Raw genomic sequence first — 18771 nt, 5'->3', positions numbered from 1 at the left:
CAGGAAGCATTAGCTACACATTTGGACCAGGTTCGATGTTGAGAAATGTTCTTTGGAAAAAATGTTTCACCTGCAGTAGCAACCCAAACCCGTAATGACAAAAAATTACCATAAGAACAAGTAATATATTAATAACACAAATAACATAAAAATTAATATACTTCTCTTAAATTGTGATTTTCTGTACTGTAGTGTGTTGGGCTGAAAACATCACTCAGGAGAGGCCCACAAAATCAACAAGCTATTTAAAAAGGCAAGCAGGTGAATGTAAGAAAAAATAAAAAGTAGAAAGTAATATAAATAATATTTATAATATTAATAAAAAGTTGAACTAAAATTTGCATATGAAAGAATAATATTTCATAAGTAGGTTATGTATATTAAATACACTGACCACAGTGATATTGATTGACCTTCACCGCTGCCTACACCCTGTTAGAAAGCCCATAGGTAACAGCTAGTGTACATGAAATTATTCATTCATTAATGTAATATATATACCACTGGATTTTGGAAAAACTAACGGGGAGTTGTATAGTATTATAAGAACTTTAAACAGTATATACTGTAGTTTTTCATAAGTAAGAATCGGCATAACAGGTTAAAAAAATAAAGCAAATTGTGAATAATAACAAGTACCATAGTAAGCTACAATATAATGATCCAGAGCAGGGTGCCAGGAGGCTATCCCAGCAAACACAACAATCTCTGGACAGCCTGCCAGTCCATCGCAGGATGTAGACGTGGGACGATTTAAGGTTGCCAATCCACATCACCTGCATGTCTTTGGACTGTGTGAGGAAACCAGAACACCAGGAGGAAATCCATGCAGATAGTCAGAGAACATGCAAACTCCTTGCAAGAAGCACCTGGGATGTGAACCCCTGTCTTCTTCCTGGCAGTCTGCAGCTCTACAACGGCACCACCATGCCACGCTATTTTAAACATTTCACCATTAAATTCCAGGAATATTTTAAGACCTTATATGAATTAATGCTGAATAAAAAAAGGACTTATTTTGCCTTCCTGGTAAAAATAATTTTTACTTAACATTCACCTTTTTCTGCCCTCTCTGCTTCAGTGCTTTCATTGTAATTGTCTTTTGTAGTTTGCATAATGATGGCCTTTGTAGCACACCCTGACAGCTATAATGTTCACTATTCTGTACTTATAGTAGCTTGTCTTTATGAATCTGAATGTTTTTGTCCTACACATTTCACAAAGGTGCCTGAGTCAAAATACATAGTGCTGGAGGTGGCAGCCCAGTCTGTTCTTAAGGTCTTCTTTCTTGTATTATCTCAGTGAAGACAAAGGGGAAGCCTGCACTACATTTAACTAAATAGTGTCTGAATGTGTGGGTGTCTTCCATCTATTCCATGTATATACCTACAAGTCTTTCTGTCAAGCTATATGCTGCAGGAGTGTGAAGAAGAATTTTAAAAAGCTGTTTGACTGCAAGTGCGATCAAAGCTTAAAAGGGTCTGTCCTGGTAAGAGGATTTCTTACTCTGTTACTTTAAAGATTAACTTTATTGTATTGTTTATTGCTGCCAATGTGTAAATATAAAGGTTATGGAAAACAATAGTTGTCACCATCTATTATGGAAAACAATAGTTGTCACCATCTGAAGCAAATGTTCTATGGCTTTGTTAACATGTTCATGTCATTTTACAAAGTCAATAATAGACAAATAAAGTGGAATGCAAGCTACAGAACAAGATTTAAGAGCCTTAGGCCACATGACTTTAATAGAATAGTATGCACTTTGTATATTCATCCATTCCTTGAAACTATGTAATCTAATCCAAGGTTGCAATGAACTGGAGCTTATCCCAGCAGCATGGGTTGTAAGGCAGAATTAAGCCAGTTGATGATCACAAGGCACACTCTCACACCCACTCACACAGAGTCAACAGTTAATATAACACACATGTTTGGAAATAAGAAAAATGTGCAAACTCCTCATTGGAAGTAACTCTAAAGCTGCAAGAAGGCAAGAATATAACTCCCATACTACCATGCCACTCTTTCCCGAACATTAGTAATGCAATTCTGTGTTGTAGGAAATTAGTGCATGTTCGGCCAGTTTTGAACATAAGGCAGGAACCAACAGTGAATAAGAGGCTAGTTTATTATTGCACACACTCAAGCTCACAACAACATACCGATCTGTTATAGTCTTCATACAAAATAAATCAATCATGTTATTAACCTTATATGTACTACGTAAAATAAGGATCAATTGGTCAGTTGATAGCATGTGATGTAAAAATACTGGGAAACATCAAGTGAGACAGTCTTTAAATAGTTCATCTTTTGCATATGAAAGAACCGTGAAGTATGAGAAAAACACTGAAAAAATCAATTGGATCCCTAGCTTTAATAGGACAAAAAGATCAATGGTAGAGAAATTCAAACACGTTAAGTGCCATGCATCATATTGTCCAACACAAAATGCAAAAAATGAACCTGTTTTGAAATGCTTTTTTCCGCTATCATGATGAACAGACACAATCCAGGCAGTAATCTGCAGCTGAATAGCTAACTAGAGGTGATTTTCTTGACACAGACGAGCAAAGAAGCTAAATAAATGCTGGGCAAGCTGGTCACAGCACGCCATATACCCCAAGTTCTGGTTTAGTTTCAGCACTCCCTTACCTGTGCTGCAGCTTGGCTTGGTGTCTGACAATCATCTCTGTGTAGTCCAGCCCACCACAAGTGTTGAACCATGCAGCCATCTTCTCCCTTCCCTAACAACTGACTCTTTCATTACTGTGTGGCAGAGTATTACAAAGCCTTAAACCGGATTAAATGGAGAACACCACTATGCATATTGCATCACTAAGCTAATCTCCATGCAATTATTTTAGAAATCAACCCATATTACAACTAGGACAAAAATTGCAGGCCTACAGAATTTTATAGTTCTAAAGTATTGCTAATGTTAACTCAGAAAATTGGTATTGTTCATTGTTGTCATAGTTTTGTGTTCTTATTTTTGTGACAGCAAAATACTTACTATAGTATTGATGGTTTTGCACATAATAGCAATATATTTCATTTTTACTACAAAAAACACCTTTCATTGTCACAGCTTATTTTATTGAAAACAATCATGAAACAACTATCAGAACAATAAAAAATAGTTAGGATCTTACAATGTTCACTTTACTGACGCTAAAAGAAAAAAAAGACATACCATATAGTAGCCATGCTTACACTAAAGACCATGCAAAACCAAGATACTATGCATCTCCAAGTTCAGGACTAGACAGCCCTGTCTAAACAATTTTACCAATTACATGGATCTATCTACTTCCATACATATGAAACATTCAGGAAAAGAAGAGAAAGGATCTCAGTTGGTGTTATGTAGAATTTGACGGTTCTTACCACCACAAAAAGAAAAAGGGTGAAGAAAAGCTGGAGAGTCTCTGAACAACTGTTCATGTCCTTCAGGCTTTACATCAGCAATTTGCCTTCTGTCTTCTTTAAAATTTCTAACAGTTTCTATTTTGTAGTACTGTATATGTCCGATAAACCAAGAAGTTACCCACTATCAATGTAAAGACAATTGCATCCATTTCACGGTCTTAAATATGCCGTTCTACAAAAATTACTCTGTTAACATGTTTATTTGCTGAAAACAAAAATAGTAAATAATTAGTCTTTGGGATAGGAACTCACGTGATCCATCCATCCATTAATTTTGTGCTGCTTCTCTAAGTCAGGGGTTGTGGGAAGTTGGAGCATATCACATTGGTATTGGGAGCCAGTGGCATAACTATAGGTAGTGAAAAGGTTAATGATGTTTTATTATTCCCATAACTCCATAAATCTTAAATATGACTATTGACCTTTTATATAACTTATATGCTTGACATGTCTCATTGATAGTAGTCTTTTTTAATTGGATCTAATTAAATTTCTCATGAGGGATGGCCTGATTTATTTTTTTCACTAGGGCCAATCAAATTTTAGTTATGCCTCTGTCAGTAACAGCCCAGAAAACATTCCAGAATAGAATGAAAATCAGTCCCTGAGCACAACTTACACATACTGAAAAAATCTGCAGCCGCTCAAAGAACAGGCAAACTCAGCACAGATAGTGACCAGACTGGACACTGAAAGACAGATGCAGTAACCTTTGTGCCACTATGCCACTTTTGTTTTTAAATAATAATGATACACAAATTAATTGATACTTGATATTAGTGTTAATTCAGATTGGGCAGCATGGTTGTGGAATAGTTAACACTGTTGCCTCACAGATTCAGCGTCTTGCATTCTTTTCAGAGTTGTTTAGGGACACTGACAATAACTTGGCTCCAGGTTCAGTTCTGGTCCTGGTTGGATTTCCCTACAATTTTCATGTCATTCTCAAGTTTGTGTGGGTTTCTTTACAGTCCAAAATATGGTGTTGAGATCATTTGCATCTCTAATTTGTTGAAGAGTTTGGTTGTGGTTGTTTTATCTGGGAAAGACTAAGGCTACTTCTTAAATAAATGTGACAAAGAACTCAAAGTGCTTGGCGGAGAATGTGGCTGTTCCCTGTGAAGTGAGATGCAGATCAGATGTTTGTGTACTGTAGGTTAGGTTGTCAGCAGAACGGGATAAAAGAAGGGTTAGAAAAATGGCTCCTGTTGAAGGATCAGTCTGCAAAACTGGGAAATTGTGCTTGATGACCTGTGGGAGAGAAATGAAGTGTTAGGGTGGAATTGGAGGATCAGTGGGATGAAGGTTTGATTAGAGTGGATGTTATGAGGTATGCTCATGGCTTGATTAAGGGCCCTGTTCAGAATAGTAACCCCTATCAATGAAGACCTGTAGACCTGTTAGCTGTTAAGTTGTTATATATATTGCATGGAAAAGACATGCAGGTTATGATTGCTACACTCAAGCACACTTCAATAATAAGACAAATAATACAATAATTAATAAATAATAACACAAGAATAAACTCTTGTGTTTCGCATATTCACAACTGTATACCAACTCTATATATATACAGTACATATATATATGTATATATATAGAGAGAGAGAGAGAGCACGTTATGTATTTGTTGCATGCAAATAAGAATTTCACTGTACTATGTATATGTAAACTTGAACTTAACCAGAATATTTATCGTGGGAAGACCAGAGCCGCACACTGATTCGCCCGTTTTATTATCTGAACGCTGAGCTGTTGGGTACTCGTGTTTTTTGTTTGTTTTTTTTTTAGCGGGTTGGTCCGAAGCTTTCTTTTCATTGGCCAACAGGTCCGTTACAACACCAGAAACCCCGCCTCCCAAAAAAGAGAAACTGGCGCTTCAGAAACTGGAGTTTGGCGGCCATTCTGTGCCTTTTGACGTATGTATGTAGACCGCTCACTGAGCCACAATGGCTTCTGCTTCCTGTGCGTCGGTTCCGTTCCTGGTTGTCACAGGTTTTGTATTTTATTTACACGCCTGCGTGGATTTATGAAAGGTTGTGATTTTGTTTGAAGTCTGTTTTATGTATGCTTGGTTAGTTAAGAGTGACAAGTAAGTCATCGTGAAAATTTATTTAAAGAGAACAGCAAGCAGCACAGTTTATTTTATTGACCAGTTTCCTTGTTTGTAAGGTACTATTCTAGGAAGGGTTGTAAGCGACATGAAGTTTCATTCATTGTAATTTTATTACCAGAAAAGTGGCACGGGTACCAGAATGGGAGGCGTGAGTAATGTGTTTCGTTTGCTTTTTGACAGTGCATTCTGATTGAGTCGCGTCGCTTGCGGTGCTCCAGTTCGGCACTGTCACTTATTTTCGTTCTCATTTGTAATTCATTATTGATACAATGAACCCAAACGTTTGAAAACCAATGTTAATGTCTATATGTGTAAATTTTGCTTAGTTTCATGTCAGTTTAACCTAAGAGAAAGCACCGACTAACATCAACTTAAACCCAGTAAGGATTAACAACACTGAGGTGCGTGTCGCGTCTGTATTTCTCATTATCCTTGCTTTATTTCAAATTTGAAAAGAATGACTTAAAACTTGCAGTGTCTCATGCCTTCATGCTTTCAGTTTGACTTCGAACCCCTCGAAAGGAAAAGGACAGAGTCTAACACGAATAAATGAGCTACGCAAGACGCTGAGCGGGTCTTTTAAAAGCTGCCTAAATCGAACCGATGTATTCATAGCAAATACGTCGGGAAACTTGTTCGATTCAGCCGCGCTTACTCAAAGGAACCTGCGGTATATACCCCGGACTGGAAATCAATACGAAGTTCTTAGGCTTTAGATCGTACAGAATTGATCCCTCTGATGCGTTACTTTTTTTATTCCTATTAGCCTTTCTAGATATCTTTACCCTTATTGCTGAGCACCGTTCACGCAGCCATGACCTCTTTCCGTGGCCGCCTGTGGAGCCGTTTAGAGGCAGTATGCCGCTTTATGCCTGTGATAGTAAACACGGTGTTAGTGGTGTCCATTACGGGAGAAGTGATGTATCTGGTAATGGTGGAGGCGCCTCTCGAGCCTGAACAAAAAGAAAGGGACTGGGCCCCCCTATGGAAAGGTGTCCACCTGGCATCGCAGATCTTCATGTTTGGCAACATTCTTTGGAACGCCTCGCTCTTCTTAAGGACAAGCCCCAGCATCCGAGGGGTTTTTCTGGAAGGATCAGCAGTTGGCCAAGGGTGGAGGTAGGTGATTTTTATTTATGCCCTTCAAAAAAAATAATGCATATCCATCCATCCATCCATTTTCCAACCCGCTGAATCCGAACACAGGGTCACGGGGGTCTGCTGGAGCCAATCCCAGCCAACACAGGGCACAAGGCAGGAAACAATCCTGGGCAGGGTGCCAACCCACCGCAGGACACACACAAACACACCCACACACCAAGCACACACTAGGGCCAATTTAGAATCGCCAATCCACCTAACCTGCATGTCTTTGGAATGTGGGAGGAAACCGGAGCGCCCGCAAGAAACCCACGCAGACACGGGGAGAACATGCAAACTCCACGCAGGGAGGACCCGGGAATCGAACCCAGGTCCCCAGATCTCCCAACTGCGAGGCAGCAGCGCTACCCACTGCGCCACCGTGCTGCCCTCAAGAGAACTTGCGTTTCTTCCTTTGGCAAGTCTGTTTGTTCAAAGTTATCTGCAAAGATGGCAGTGGTGGGATTCGAACCCACGCCTCCTGAGAGACTGGAGCCTTAATCCAGCGCCTTAGACCGCTCGGCCACACTACCGCACATAATGCATATCTACGTTTGTAAATTGATTAGGCACAATCTTTATGCCTTGATGATAATTTAGAGTTCGTGATTGGGGATGTTCTGTTGGTTGATCAGTATTTCTAAAATGGCCCTTTGTGAAGTTGTGTGTGTGTGTGTGTGTGTGTGTGTGCACATTATCAAGTGTTCCCAACAGCAGAGCAGTAACCCATTAGATGTGTTTTTTGTCTTGTGTCCAGTGTTGCAAGGAGAGACAGCTCAAATCTCAATATGATTAAGTTGGAATGAAAATGGATGCTTTATTGGGTATAAAATTTATTTACAAACTGTTCTTATGTATGTTCCTTGCAGTTGTTGAGCTATCATTATAATTTATTTAGATTAATTTAACATGCACTTTGATGCCAATGTATAGTATGTGTAACTAAACTGGATATGCCCTTCATTCCACATCAAGACATCATTGAGTATTCAGGTGGATGTGAGGTGGTTTTTAATGAATTCATATAAATGAAAACTTCAATGTCATTTCTTCAGTTACTGAGCACTGCATATTTACTCAAGTGACCTGGCCTTAGAAAATTGTAGTGAGCTGTTAGGGTTGCACAATTACAATTAAATGGAGAAGTCATCAGAAAAAGTGTAATATTTATAATTAACAGATGCAGGCTGGAATAAGGGAGTTTTTGGAAGGCAGCTGATCGATCTGGTGGTCTACAAATGAGCGGAGTGTTGGATGCATTTATTTATAAACATTGAGTCTTTGCTGAAGTGTATTATTTTGATGAAATATTCACTGAATTCCACCACAAAGTTTATGTCCCATTATGGATACAAATACAAATTGCAACTCTTTTGTACTTGGCTCTTCATATAGCATGAGGGCGTTTTCTGGAAGCCAAAATATACATGTTTGGAGCATTGTGAGCATACAGTGAGATTTTTGATAAGTGGACTATGCAACACATCCATCCATCCATTTCCCAACCCGCTGAATCCGAACACAGGGTCACGGGGGTCTGCTGGAGCCAATCCCAGCCAACACAGGGCACAAGGCAGGAACCAATCCTGGGCAGGGTGCCAACCCACCGCAGCTATGCAACACAAGTAATCTGATATTTTTTTTCTTTGACTGTTTAATATTGTTTGCTGTTGCATCAAGATGGGCCTCAATTGAAGTCCATTGTATTAGGAGTCTAGTGATCTGCGTAAACATGAGATTAAATTTTATTTTTGTTCCAGCACTCTAAACAACACAGGATAAGTAACAGATTCAAAAGTAATTTTTGGGTAAAGTATTACTTTTAAGTTTTTCTTTTGAAGTATATGTTTTAGTAGTGGCGTCTGGTTTCTTCTTGAGGAGAGAGACAAGCAGACCCAGGGTGCATCTAGAGTTTTTTTTTTTTTTATTCCATCTCCAGTGGTATTTACTGTGTCCCCAGAGGAACTGACTGGAGCAGGAGAAAGGAACTGTGACACTAACAAAATTTGTATAATGGCAAAATAGAGAGGTGAATAAGGAAGGTATTACTGAGAATAAATTACTTTTTGAATAAATTTAATGATTGGGTTTGATTTGGGAACAGAGAAAGTATCACATACATGACTTCTTTATAACCTGACACACATTTATAACCGTATCACATAGACTGATGCTTTATTAATTGCAGGGAGAAATTGCAGTGTTACAAGTGGACAAAACATAAATGCTACACAGAATGCATTCAAAAATAAATATTAAGACACATAATCTGACTCAAATTAATATGTGGTCTGCAGGTTGACCAGGCTGTAATACATTGTTTATAATATGTTTATTAAATTAGATTTTCTTATAATACTTTTTGCATATTAATATATTAATTTTTTGTTCCTTATGCATTTACATTGTCTGTAGATCCAGTTTGCAGAAATAATGGTGCCGTCCTCTCATTCTTAGGTATTGCTATGCTTGTGAGACGCACATTCCTCCAAGGTGTTCCCATTGCTATGACTGTAAGGTGTGTGTGCTTCGGAAAGATCACCACTGTGTCTTTTTTGGCCAATGTGTTGGTTTCAAGAACTACCGGTATTTTCTCAGCTGTCTACTGTTCATGTGGGCTGGTCTGCTGTATGCTGTTGTGCTAAATGTTGAGGTTTTCATCATCATCTTGAAAGAAGGCATCACACCACACAGTGTATTGCTTCTTTTAATGCCCTGGATCATGCTTATTACAGGTAAGTAATCCCTGGATTACATTTTATTTGTTAGATGTTTTATAGTTATAGTCTTTTGCAGTTTGTACATTGGTTTCCTCATAACTATGTTGCATCAGAATAGAACATGTGCTGCTACGCTGTACCTATTTATATTAATAAAGAGTGCATTTGAATAGCACTTGCCCTTAAACTGGTAGAGTACAGTCCAAATAATGTAAACTTACTTTAGGTAGAAAGATCCCGGCAACCACGTAAGTTCAAAATTAGAATGAGTCAGTATTGATGTAAATGCCAATTTGAACAGAAATAGGCTTGTTTTCGAAAGAATTTCACTATTCACCAAGAAGTAATTCTTCAGACAGTAAGAAGTATTTTAGATTCAGGCTGATTCTTAGGCAATTTCATTTTCAAACTTCATTTGTTATCTTTCCCTACATAAAAATACTGAACACCTGAAAATAACATAGGGCGTAAAATTGTATCATGATATAATAATTGATTAAAAAGTATTTCCAGAGGTCTGGCATGCCATACATGCTTGGCTCATGCCTTGTATTTGATATTGCCAGATTAGACTGTGGTATCTAACCCTCTGAATTATATTGAGCAGATATGGAAATCAGTGCCTAATGTACTCCCCCCCCCCCCCCCCCCCCCCCCCCCCCCCCCCCAAACCCAGTGTTTTTTCCTTAAAATATGGGTAATATTATTCAAGCATTGTAACAGCTACTTAACATGCCTTTTACGGTATATTTGTGTAGTTTTTACTTAAGATGTCCATTTCATCTGCGTTATGTTCTATAGATGTTTGTAGGAGCAAAGTCCGCCACAGTCCCACTAGGATCCATATTACTAAACGAGAATGGTAAACCGGATATGGACGCAGGGACCTGCCCGTGGACGCAGGAGACATAGTGCGCAGGCGCCACACAAAGCCCCCCTCCCCAGAGTGAAACGGGAGAGACTGCGAACCGTCTGACATGCCGCAATCAGGATAAAGCGAGGTCAGAAATAAAAGACAGAGTAGGAAACAAAGTAAAACGTCATAAAGAGGTTAAAGAACGGGGACAAACACATGGAGAGCAGGTTACAGATGATGAAAACTGGAATGCAACAGCTTAAAAAAAACCTAGGCACGAAACACATGCACAGCAAGGGACAGAATATAAAGGCGGAAACAACAACAGTTAAACGTCCACACCACACAGCGGAGGCAGACCCGGAAGGTGCAGGCGCCTACATCGCGCGTTGGAAGGCGCGGGAAAGTACGAAAGGCAAAGGCGCCTACACAGCATGGTGAAACCCGACATAATACGGAAGGCGCATGCGTTGCCGCCATATTGTGAGTGGCACTAATGTGTAGTGAAGGCGCAAGCGTCACCGCCATATTGTGCGTGGCACTACTGCTGAGTGAAGTTAGGAATAATGTGCTGCTTGGTGTGCCACACAAACCCCCCCACAGACTACGGAGTCCATAGAGACTACGAATGACTTAACCACACAAACAGGAGTCAGCGCCCAACCCCAGAGTAAAACGGGACAGAATACGGAGTCGAGAAAGGTTCACAAATCAAACCCGACATAATACGCCACCCCAGAGTAAAACGGGACAGACTACGGAGTCCAGAAAGGGTCACAAATCAATTGGAGTACAGAAAGCGCAAGATAGTACGCAAACACACTACACAGCATGATCCACGCACCTGTAATGACCCACAAGCAAAAACACGATATAGTACAGAAACCCAACAAATACGGACTCCACAACATATTTGAATCACATTACAGTGATGCAATCACACAAACAACAGGAGTCAGCGCCCCACCCCAGAGTAGAACGGGACAGAATACGGAGTCAAGAAAGGTTCACAAATCAAACCCGACATGATACGCCACCCCAGAGTAAAACGGGACAGACTACGGAGTCCAGAAAGGGTCACAAATCAATTGGAGTACGGAAAGCGCAAGATAGTACGCAAACCCACTACACAGCATGATCCACACACCTCTAATAACCCACAAGCAAAAACACGATATAGTACAGAAACCCCACAAATATGGACTCCACAACATATGTGAATCACATTACAGTGATACAATATTAACAGTGCAACCACACAAAACACAGGCACAACACCTGATGGGTAAGAAGAATAAACGGACACTCCGTATTAAAGGTTCGTCATCCTCACACGTGAAAACTATACAGCATAAGTGAATCATCACATTACAGTCATACATTATTAACAATTCAACCACAGAAAACGCTACATATTAACAGTAAGTGCAATCCATTATCCATATTACTAACGCTAAAAAAGGAAGAACTAATGGAGTTACGCTCACGGCTCCAAAACAATAGACCAGATACCACTGTTAACGCAACGGGCTATATTATGTCCAAAGAATATTGATGTTGATCACATAAATAACCAAGTCATTGCATTACTTCCTGGAGAAAGCCGCCTCTTTCTAAGTACTGACAAAGTTGATTTTGAAGACGAGATTGAACATCTTAATTTCCCCTTAGAATATCTGAACACTATTAATCCAGCCGGATTACCACAACACAATCTTAACCTTAAAATCGGAACAATTGTCATGCTATTAAGAAACCTTAATACTAAACAAGGTTTATGCAACGGTACACGTTTAGTCATCAACACCATGACAGACAATGTTATTGAAGCAAAAATACTTACAGGATCACATCCTAACAATACTGTTGTAATTCCTAGAATTGACCTTACAAGTTCTGCCCTTGAATTACCATTTACACTTGGGCAACGCCAATTTCCCATTAAACCTGCATTTGCCATGACAATCAACAAATCCCAAGTACAGACCATGGACAAAGTTGGCATCTACCTCTCTGAGCGCGTATTTGGACATGGACAACTTTATGTAGCCTTCTCATGAGTTCGGTGTTCATCTGACATTAAAGTTAAAGTTATAAATACTCCAAACCAAGGAAAACTCATTCAAGGACAACAAACCATCTGTACTACAAATATTGTATATAAAGAGATATTCCAATAAATCTTTGTGATTTACCATACAATACGTTCTTTACTTCCTATATGCATCATCTACACCTTTACACTCTAATGTATCTCATGCATACATCAAACAATTTCGCATTACCCAACATCAGGGGTTGGCAAGCGAAGCGAGCAGGGGCGGAGCCCCCTAGTACCCACTAAAATCCAGTTTATAATAATAAAACCATTATTTAAATAAATATTAAATATATAATGTATGTTGTATTTGTATGTTAATGTTTATGTTGTATGGCTTTGTGATAACTTGAGTATTTAGAATTTTTTTTTAATACTCTTGTGTAAACATACTTTATGAATACTTATCTTGATATACATAGCAATAAGCTGATACTATTTTTTGACAGCTGATACTGCCTACTTTGTTAACAGTATAGGCCAATACAGCCCATCCATACTTTTTTCAAAAAGAAAAGAATCCTAAAAGCTAAAAAAAAAAATTTAAGTCATATTTTTTCAGTTACTGAATGGAAAACAAGCACATGGTAAGATAAACAAGGTACCCCTCGCTGATCACATAATTCTTTATAAACCATAAGCCGCAGTCTACCCAAGCAATTTTTTGGGGGGCATTTTTGTCCCCACCCACAGCTGACTAATATCCACAGGCAGAAACAAAATAATATTTTACTATATCATAATGGTGAAAGTGATTGTTTAGTCTAATCAATTGCAGAAAATATTACAATTTAAGAAGTTTATATATTAAGGTTTCCTTTTTTTAATAAACTGATGGATCACAAGCAATAAACAATATTTTAAACCAATCAAAAGAAGACCTGATTCATACAGGTGAGTGGTGCTTAGTGATGAGCAAAACAGCTCAGTTGTGTTTTGCATATAGTTTTGTAAAACTGCCACTAATATTTGGTCCACATGCAATTTTTGTAATTGTGAAACAAAACTTAAAAAAAAAAAAGTGTTGCTCCTTAAGGTTTTGGCAAGAAGGGTTTGCTTCCTTTTTGGACCCATATATTTCTCAGAAAAAGGGTCCCAATGAAAACTAAGGAAGAAAAAGTCTCTTTTGTAAATGTAACATGGCCGTTAAGCTCTCTGTACTGTTCTTAGCCAGTTTCATGTTTGGAAAGGTGCAAGGGAAAGGGGAATTTGGGTGTAGTATAAATGTTGGTGATGTGGGAAAAAATAGCATGTAGTAGTCCTGCTCATTCACGATTGATTACATACAATATAAAAATATGGGATGTAAAACTGAGTGTTGATATTAGATATTGTAATCCATCAGTAATATTTTATCTATTAATTAGCAGTATAAACGTTTTTTAATGAATTCTTTGTAGTAGTACTCCTCATACTCTGAATAATATAGCATTTACTGTATGTTGACCTGTATGTAAATCATAAAAGCATACATATTTAACTAAGCATCTCTCTCTCATCTTTCTTTTGTCTTCCCCAGGTCAAGTGACTGCCAGAGCCTTTGCTTTTGCCTTTGTGGCAGATACCTGTGTGGTGGGCTGTTTATGTGTATCTGCATTCCTGTTTTTCCATGTAGCATTGATGCTGAGAGGGCAGACCACAAGAGAATGGTATTCAAACCAACGTCCTTACAGTTTGGGCTGGCGGCGCAATATTCTGGAGTGCCTTGGTGAGCGTTGGTATGTGGCTTGGCTATGCCCTCTCATTCCTTCTCCTTTCCCTGGTGATGGGATACATTTTTTGGTTACAGCTCCTCCTTCGGGAGTCAGATCTGATAATGTGAATTCTGGAAAGAACTAATCTTGATCAAGTGGAAGTAAAGACCTACAATTCCTTCTGCACTGTAGCATTTTCTGACAATGAATATGGCTGTGCCTTCTTTTCAGATATTCTTTATGGACTATTTCCTGATTTTTAATTCACAGCTTCATAGCAAATGTTTCTGCTCTTATATAATGAGGGCAACAAGAAATAAGCAGTTCACTGTTTTAAATTATTATTATTTTTTTTCATACATGAAAATATTTCAACCTCTTGACACAAAGTTAGGTGATAAGTAAAACAAAAAGTACTGTTTCATAGAACTTTTGAACAAGTAGCCACTTAACCCCTGGAATGCTGCAAATTAATATATTATAATTTACATTAATGGACAAAGACATGCCTCAATTCTATAGCTGAAATTTTTTTGTTTTTAATTAAATAAATCTGTTTGATTTTGTGTGTAGATACACTTGTGAACTCTGTATCCACCCCCTTTCATACTTTACAAGTTTGTGCTACAATATTTGGGCATCTGTTAAATTCAGAGATAGAGTATAATCTATGATCTTTGTTTTGATTAAAACTTTAGGTAGTTTGGTTTATGACACCAATAACGTATAATTTAAATGACATCAAAAAAAGTGATTTAAAATCAGGAACTAACTTAATGAGACTTGAAATCCAGGTTTTAAAAAGATACCTTGAATATGAAATTCTAGGGTCTGTTTGGGGGTTGTGGGGTTAAAATCACATAGTCCACTTGAAATAATGCCCCTGCATAATTTGGAAGAATGTTGTTGTTCTCCAAAACTACTTTTTCACCCTGAGTCAGTTTATGTTGTATATACTGAACCATGGACAATATCTTACCTTGGTCATTTTTGAACTTAGGGCAAAATAGACACAATTATTAAAGATTCTTTTAATTTATCTATTTTTACTTTACTTGCATATTGATGGATCTCTTGCTTAATTCCTTAGAATTCCTGCATTAATATTGGCTTTAAAAACTGATGCACGAAAATGTGTTGCATCAGTTTTCTTTCCGAGAGACCAGAGTAGTTTTTGGTTTCAAGTTTAAAAAAAATAATTTTTCACCAAAAATCTACAAAAAAATTGATTGTAAGTTACCTATTTTAATATGCAGTAATTTAAACCATCCACATAAAAACAGTTTTAATATTTTAAAACTGTATTACTTTTTTGCTAATTCTTTGCCAGCGATAACCACATGTTATTGTGTGGAGATATAAAGTATTTATTATATATAAATAGAAGGGGTTTCTAGATTTCAAAAAGTAGATCCATGTCTTTTGAGTAAAGACAAGGATTTTCACTTTCAGTACTATGTTCATATTTCTTCTTTGGGTCTTCAGCTTCTGGTAAGACAAGAGCTAAACAAGTAAAGCGTTTGGAAATCAACTAACTGTCCTGTGTGTTTCAGCATGAAATAGTGCATGTATGTCAGTATCCCCAGTACAAGTGAGATTACCAGCTGCTCATCATGCTCTAGTCTACAGGTAAATGTGTTATAAATACAGATTAGTATACAAACATTTACACACAAAAGGCAATTCACGAGTTTAGGTCGTAAAAATTGAAGTACCGTCTTTGTATCAAATCACTCAGGGGATCTAAATGTGCATGTGCTGGCTGCTGTGTTGCCTTCTGCCAGCTGAAAACTGCATGATAATTTTATTTATTTTTTATTCAAACCTGCTTCCATGAAGCTTTAGTTTTGATTTGCTTTAAAAGTTTTATACAGCTCGATTCCAAACCAGTGTTCCATCACTGAATCAATCATTTATGATTTGTTACAACAAGTGATTGCTCAGAATATTTGCTTATTGGTTTTCTATGTTAATTTTTAACAACATACTTTTTTATGTAATTTATTGTTGGTTCATTTAAAGCAGAATGTTTAGATTCTATTCTGTATTATAATATGTAGTGTGTTTTTTTATGTACAAGACACTAATGTATAAAGAAAATGACCAGCTGAGCCAGAATTGAGTCTTAAACCCTGAGAATAACAATACTATATACAATGTGTATTTACAGCATGCACAACTACTTTGTAACGGACACTGCCCATGCTTTTTCAGATTTAAAAGAACAAATGATTTTGTTCTGTGGCATGTGAAGAATATTCTTTAAAATTATTAAATCCAGACACATTTGGTTTTCATGCATGTAACTCAATTAGTTCCACACATTTATCTTAACTGTTTTTGTTTTGGTGTATGCCCTGGTGGTGTTATTACAGTGCAATGTAGTTTTGGGTACTAAACAACTTTAACTACTTTTGTGTGTTGTTTTTTTTCATTTTATTGTAAGTAATATCTTTCAGCATTAATTTAAGCCCACAACAACTGTTCTAAATAGCTAGACAAATGTCTACCAGTTGCAGTATTAGTTGAAAATTTGTGAAACCCTCTTGTAGCTACACCACTTTATGTATTGCTGAGGAAAATCAACTTTACAAAGAATGTGTGAACATTAACAATTTCTTTTAAAAAGGTAAGGCCTGATAAGTAATAGATATTGATGAAGCAGGAAAACAGATTGGTAAGCAAATCCTAATAAGGAATCCAGTATGTTCTGGTAACTTATTAGTCTAGTGGGCCAGCTTTGAGTAATTTTTTTTGTGCATTTTGACTTACATATGACACAAGTATTTAAAAAAAAAATAAATAAATAAATTAAATTTGTACTTGACAGTCCATACAGCATTCTAACATTAATCTATGGGAATCTCGAGGCAGACTGCTGTGAATTCCATATAAACAGCAAGATTCTATTTTGAGAGCAATGATTTATTTTTTCATTGCTTCTCTTCCACAGATAGCAGTGTTATTTACTTGTGTTATACCGTTCTAGGATGTACATTGGATATCCCCTGTGGAATTTGTTTCCTCTGTGGGATAATTTTGAAAGATTACCCACATTTTAGATAAAGTTATTGTGAATTTATGGTTTCATTAATATTTTACTCTAGGTTTATTGGACTAGATATACTTTGTTAATCTCTGAGGGGAAATTGTTTTATCACTTGATCTTTTGGGGTAAGAGTGTAGGGTCAGCCATTATATTGCACCCCTGGAGTAATTTTCAGGTTAAGGGTCTTGCTCAAGGGCCCAAATGAGTAGGATCACTTCTGGCATTAACAAGATTTGAACCAGCAACCTTCTGGATACCAACACAGATCCTCGGCTAGACTGAGGAGTATTTAGACAGTTGCTCAGATGGTTTCAGATCTCTCCATGGGTAAGAACAAGTTTACTATATCTGACTGGATTTCTTACCCTTACTGTTCTAGTGATTGGCTCATTGACTCTTTAACTTGATACTGTATATCCAGGTGCTTTAGTACTAGGTTTTACTCGCCTTCCTTACAAAGGTAAGATTTTTTTTCTTTTGTTGCCTCAATCTGCCCCTTTATAAAACATTTGATTAAACTAGAGTTTAGTAGTCTGTTAATTATATGTAGAACTACAATAAGGGTTTCACAAACTTTCGAGAATGACAGTAAACATAATACTTGGTTGTACAGTCTGAACAAAAATCACTTTCCAATGTTCACTTTGCTTCCTCAAGTAGTGTATTTATGATGGGTGTCCTTACTGAACAGGTTACTTGCAGAGTGATTTTTCTCACAATTTTCAGTAAACTCTTCTAAATGTAACCTGTACAAAAATATATCTGTAACTTCGTAAAAGACATTCAGCATTTAGATCAGAAAGAAGAAACATTTTTGTGGTGTTGCACCGTGCACATCATGTGTCTGTGTGTGCAAGTATATGCAGTACATATATATTACACACACACACACCTAAAAATTAGAAAAATAACAAGTGAAAGATATTGCACTGTGAAGTTTTTAAGTTCTGAGCTGATGCAGAAACGTCTAAACTCTTTTTTTATGTATAGTTCCCATTCTTAATTACTTTGAAATTTCTAAAATGCAGAAATGTCACTGAAAGAAGTGGAGAAACCTTTTTATTGACTTTATTGACTGAATTTAAATCCCCCCAGTTTAATTTGGTTCAAGCAAAAGTTGGATTGTTCTCTGATTGCACACTGCAGTTTAAATACCCATTCATACAGTTTATATATATATATATATATATATATATATATATATATATATATATATATATATATATATATATATATATATATATAATTAATTAAAGGATGATGCTGTACATTTGGTACCAGTTTTTAAATGATTTTATATGTAGTCTGTTTCAAATGAATGAATTTGAACTCCTTAATCTGCTCCTGTTGTTATATGTTGGTTATTTGTTGAGTTATTGTGCCATCATGATGTTCCGACTTGATCACTTTGTGTAATTATTTTCAAATGTTTGTAGAATTGTACTTTTGTCTCTTTTGAGAGATTTTCTGATTAAAACTGATTTTAGTGTTTTCTAGTGGTATTTATTTTAGCTAGTGTTGTTAAAAGATTTAATAAGATTAAATAAAGAACTGTAGAAAAGCTTTAAATCAAATGAAAATGTGAAAAAACATGAAGAACCATTCTAATGTTCTGTATTTTTTCTGATATATTGGCCTTACAGAAGAGTTTGACATCATAATT

General features: G+C 37.0%; 1 protein-coding gene and 1 non-coding gene across 3 annotated transcripts; one reads left to right on the top strand and one right to left on the bottom strand.

Moving 5' to 3' along the window:
- Positions 1-5336: 5336 nt before the first annotated feature.
- Positions 5337-16472, top strand: zdhhc24 (zinc finger DHHC-type containing 24). Of its 2 annotated transcripts, XR_007934055.1 has the most exons (4): positions 5337-6670; positions 9149-9426; positions 13885-14964; positions 15001-16472. XR_007934055.1 is itself a non-coding variant. In XM_051922347.1 (3 exons), the coding sequence occupies exons 1-3, from the start codon at positions 6366-6368 to the stop codon at positions 14202-14204; spliced, it is 903 nt and encodes a 300-aa protein (XP_051778307.1). In that variant the 5' UTR covers positions 5337-6365; the 3' UTR covers positions 14205-16472. The 2 variants fall into 2 exon arrangements, 1 of the variants encoding a protein (XP_051778307.1); XM_051922347.1 differs by having other exon boundaries at positions 13885-16472.
- On the bottom strand, positions 7143-7224 carry trnal-aag (transfer RNA leucine (anticodon AAG)). The gene has a single exon. It is a non-coding gene; the product is annotated as a tRNA-Leu (tRNA).
- Positions 16473-18771: the final 2299 nt, after the last annotated feature.

Source organism: Erpetoichthys calabaricus, chromosome 1 (genome assembly GCF_900747795.2).
Source record: "Erpetoichthys calabaricus chromosome 1, fErpCal1.3, whole genome shotgun sequence".
Taxonomy (NCBI): Eukaryota; Metazoa; Chordata; class Cladistia; order Polypteriformes; family Polypteridae; genus Erpetoichthys; species Erpetoichthys calabaricus.
The sequence above is the reverse complement of the archived record's forward strand: the minus strand, read 5'-3'. Positions and strand labels throughout refer to the sequence as shown.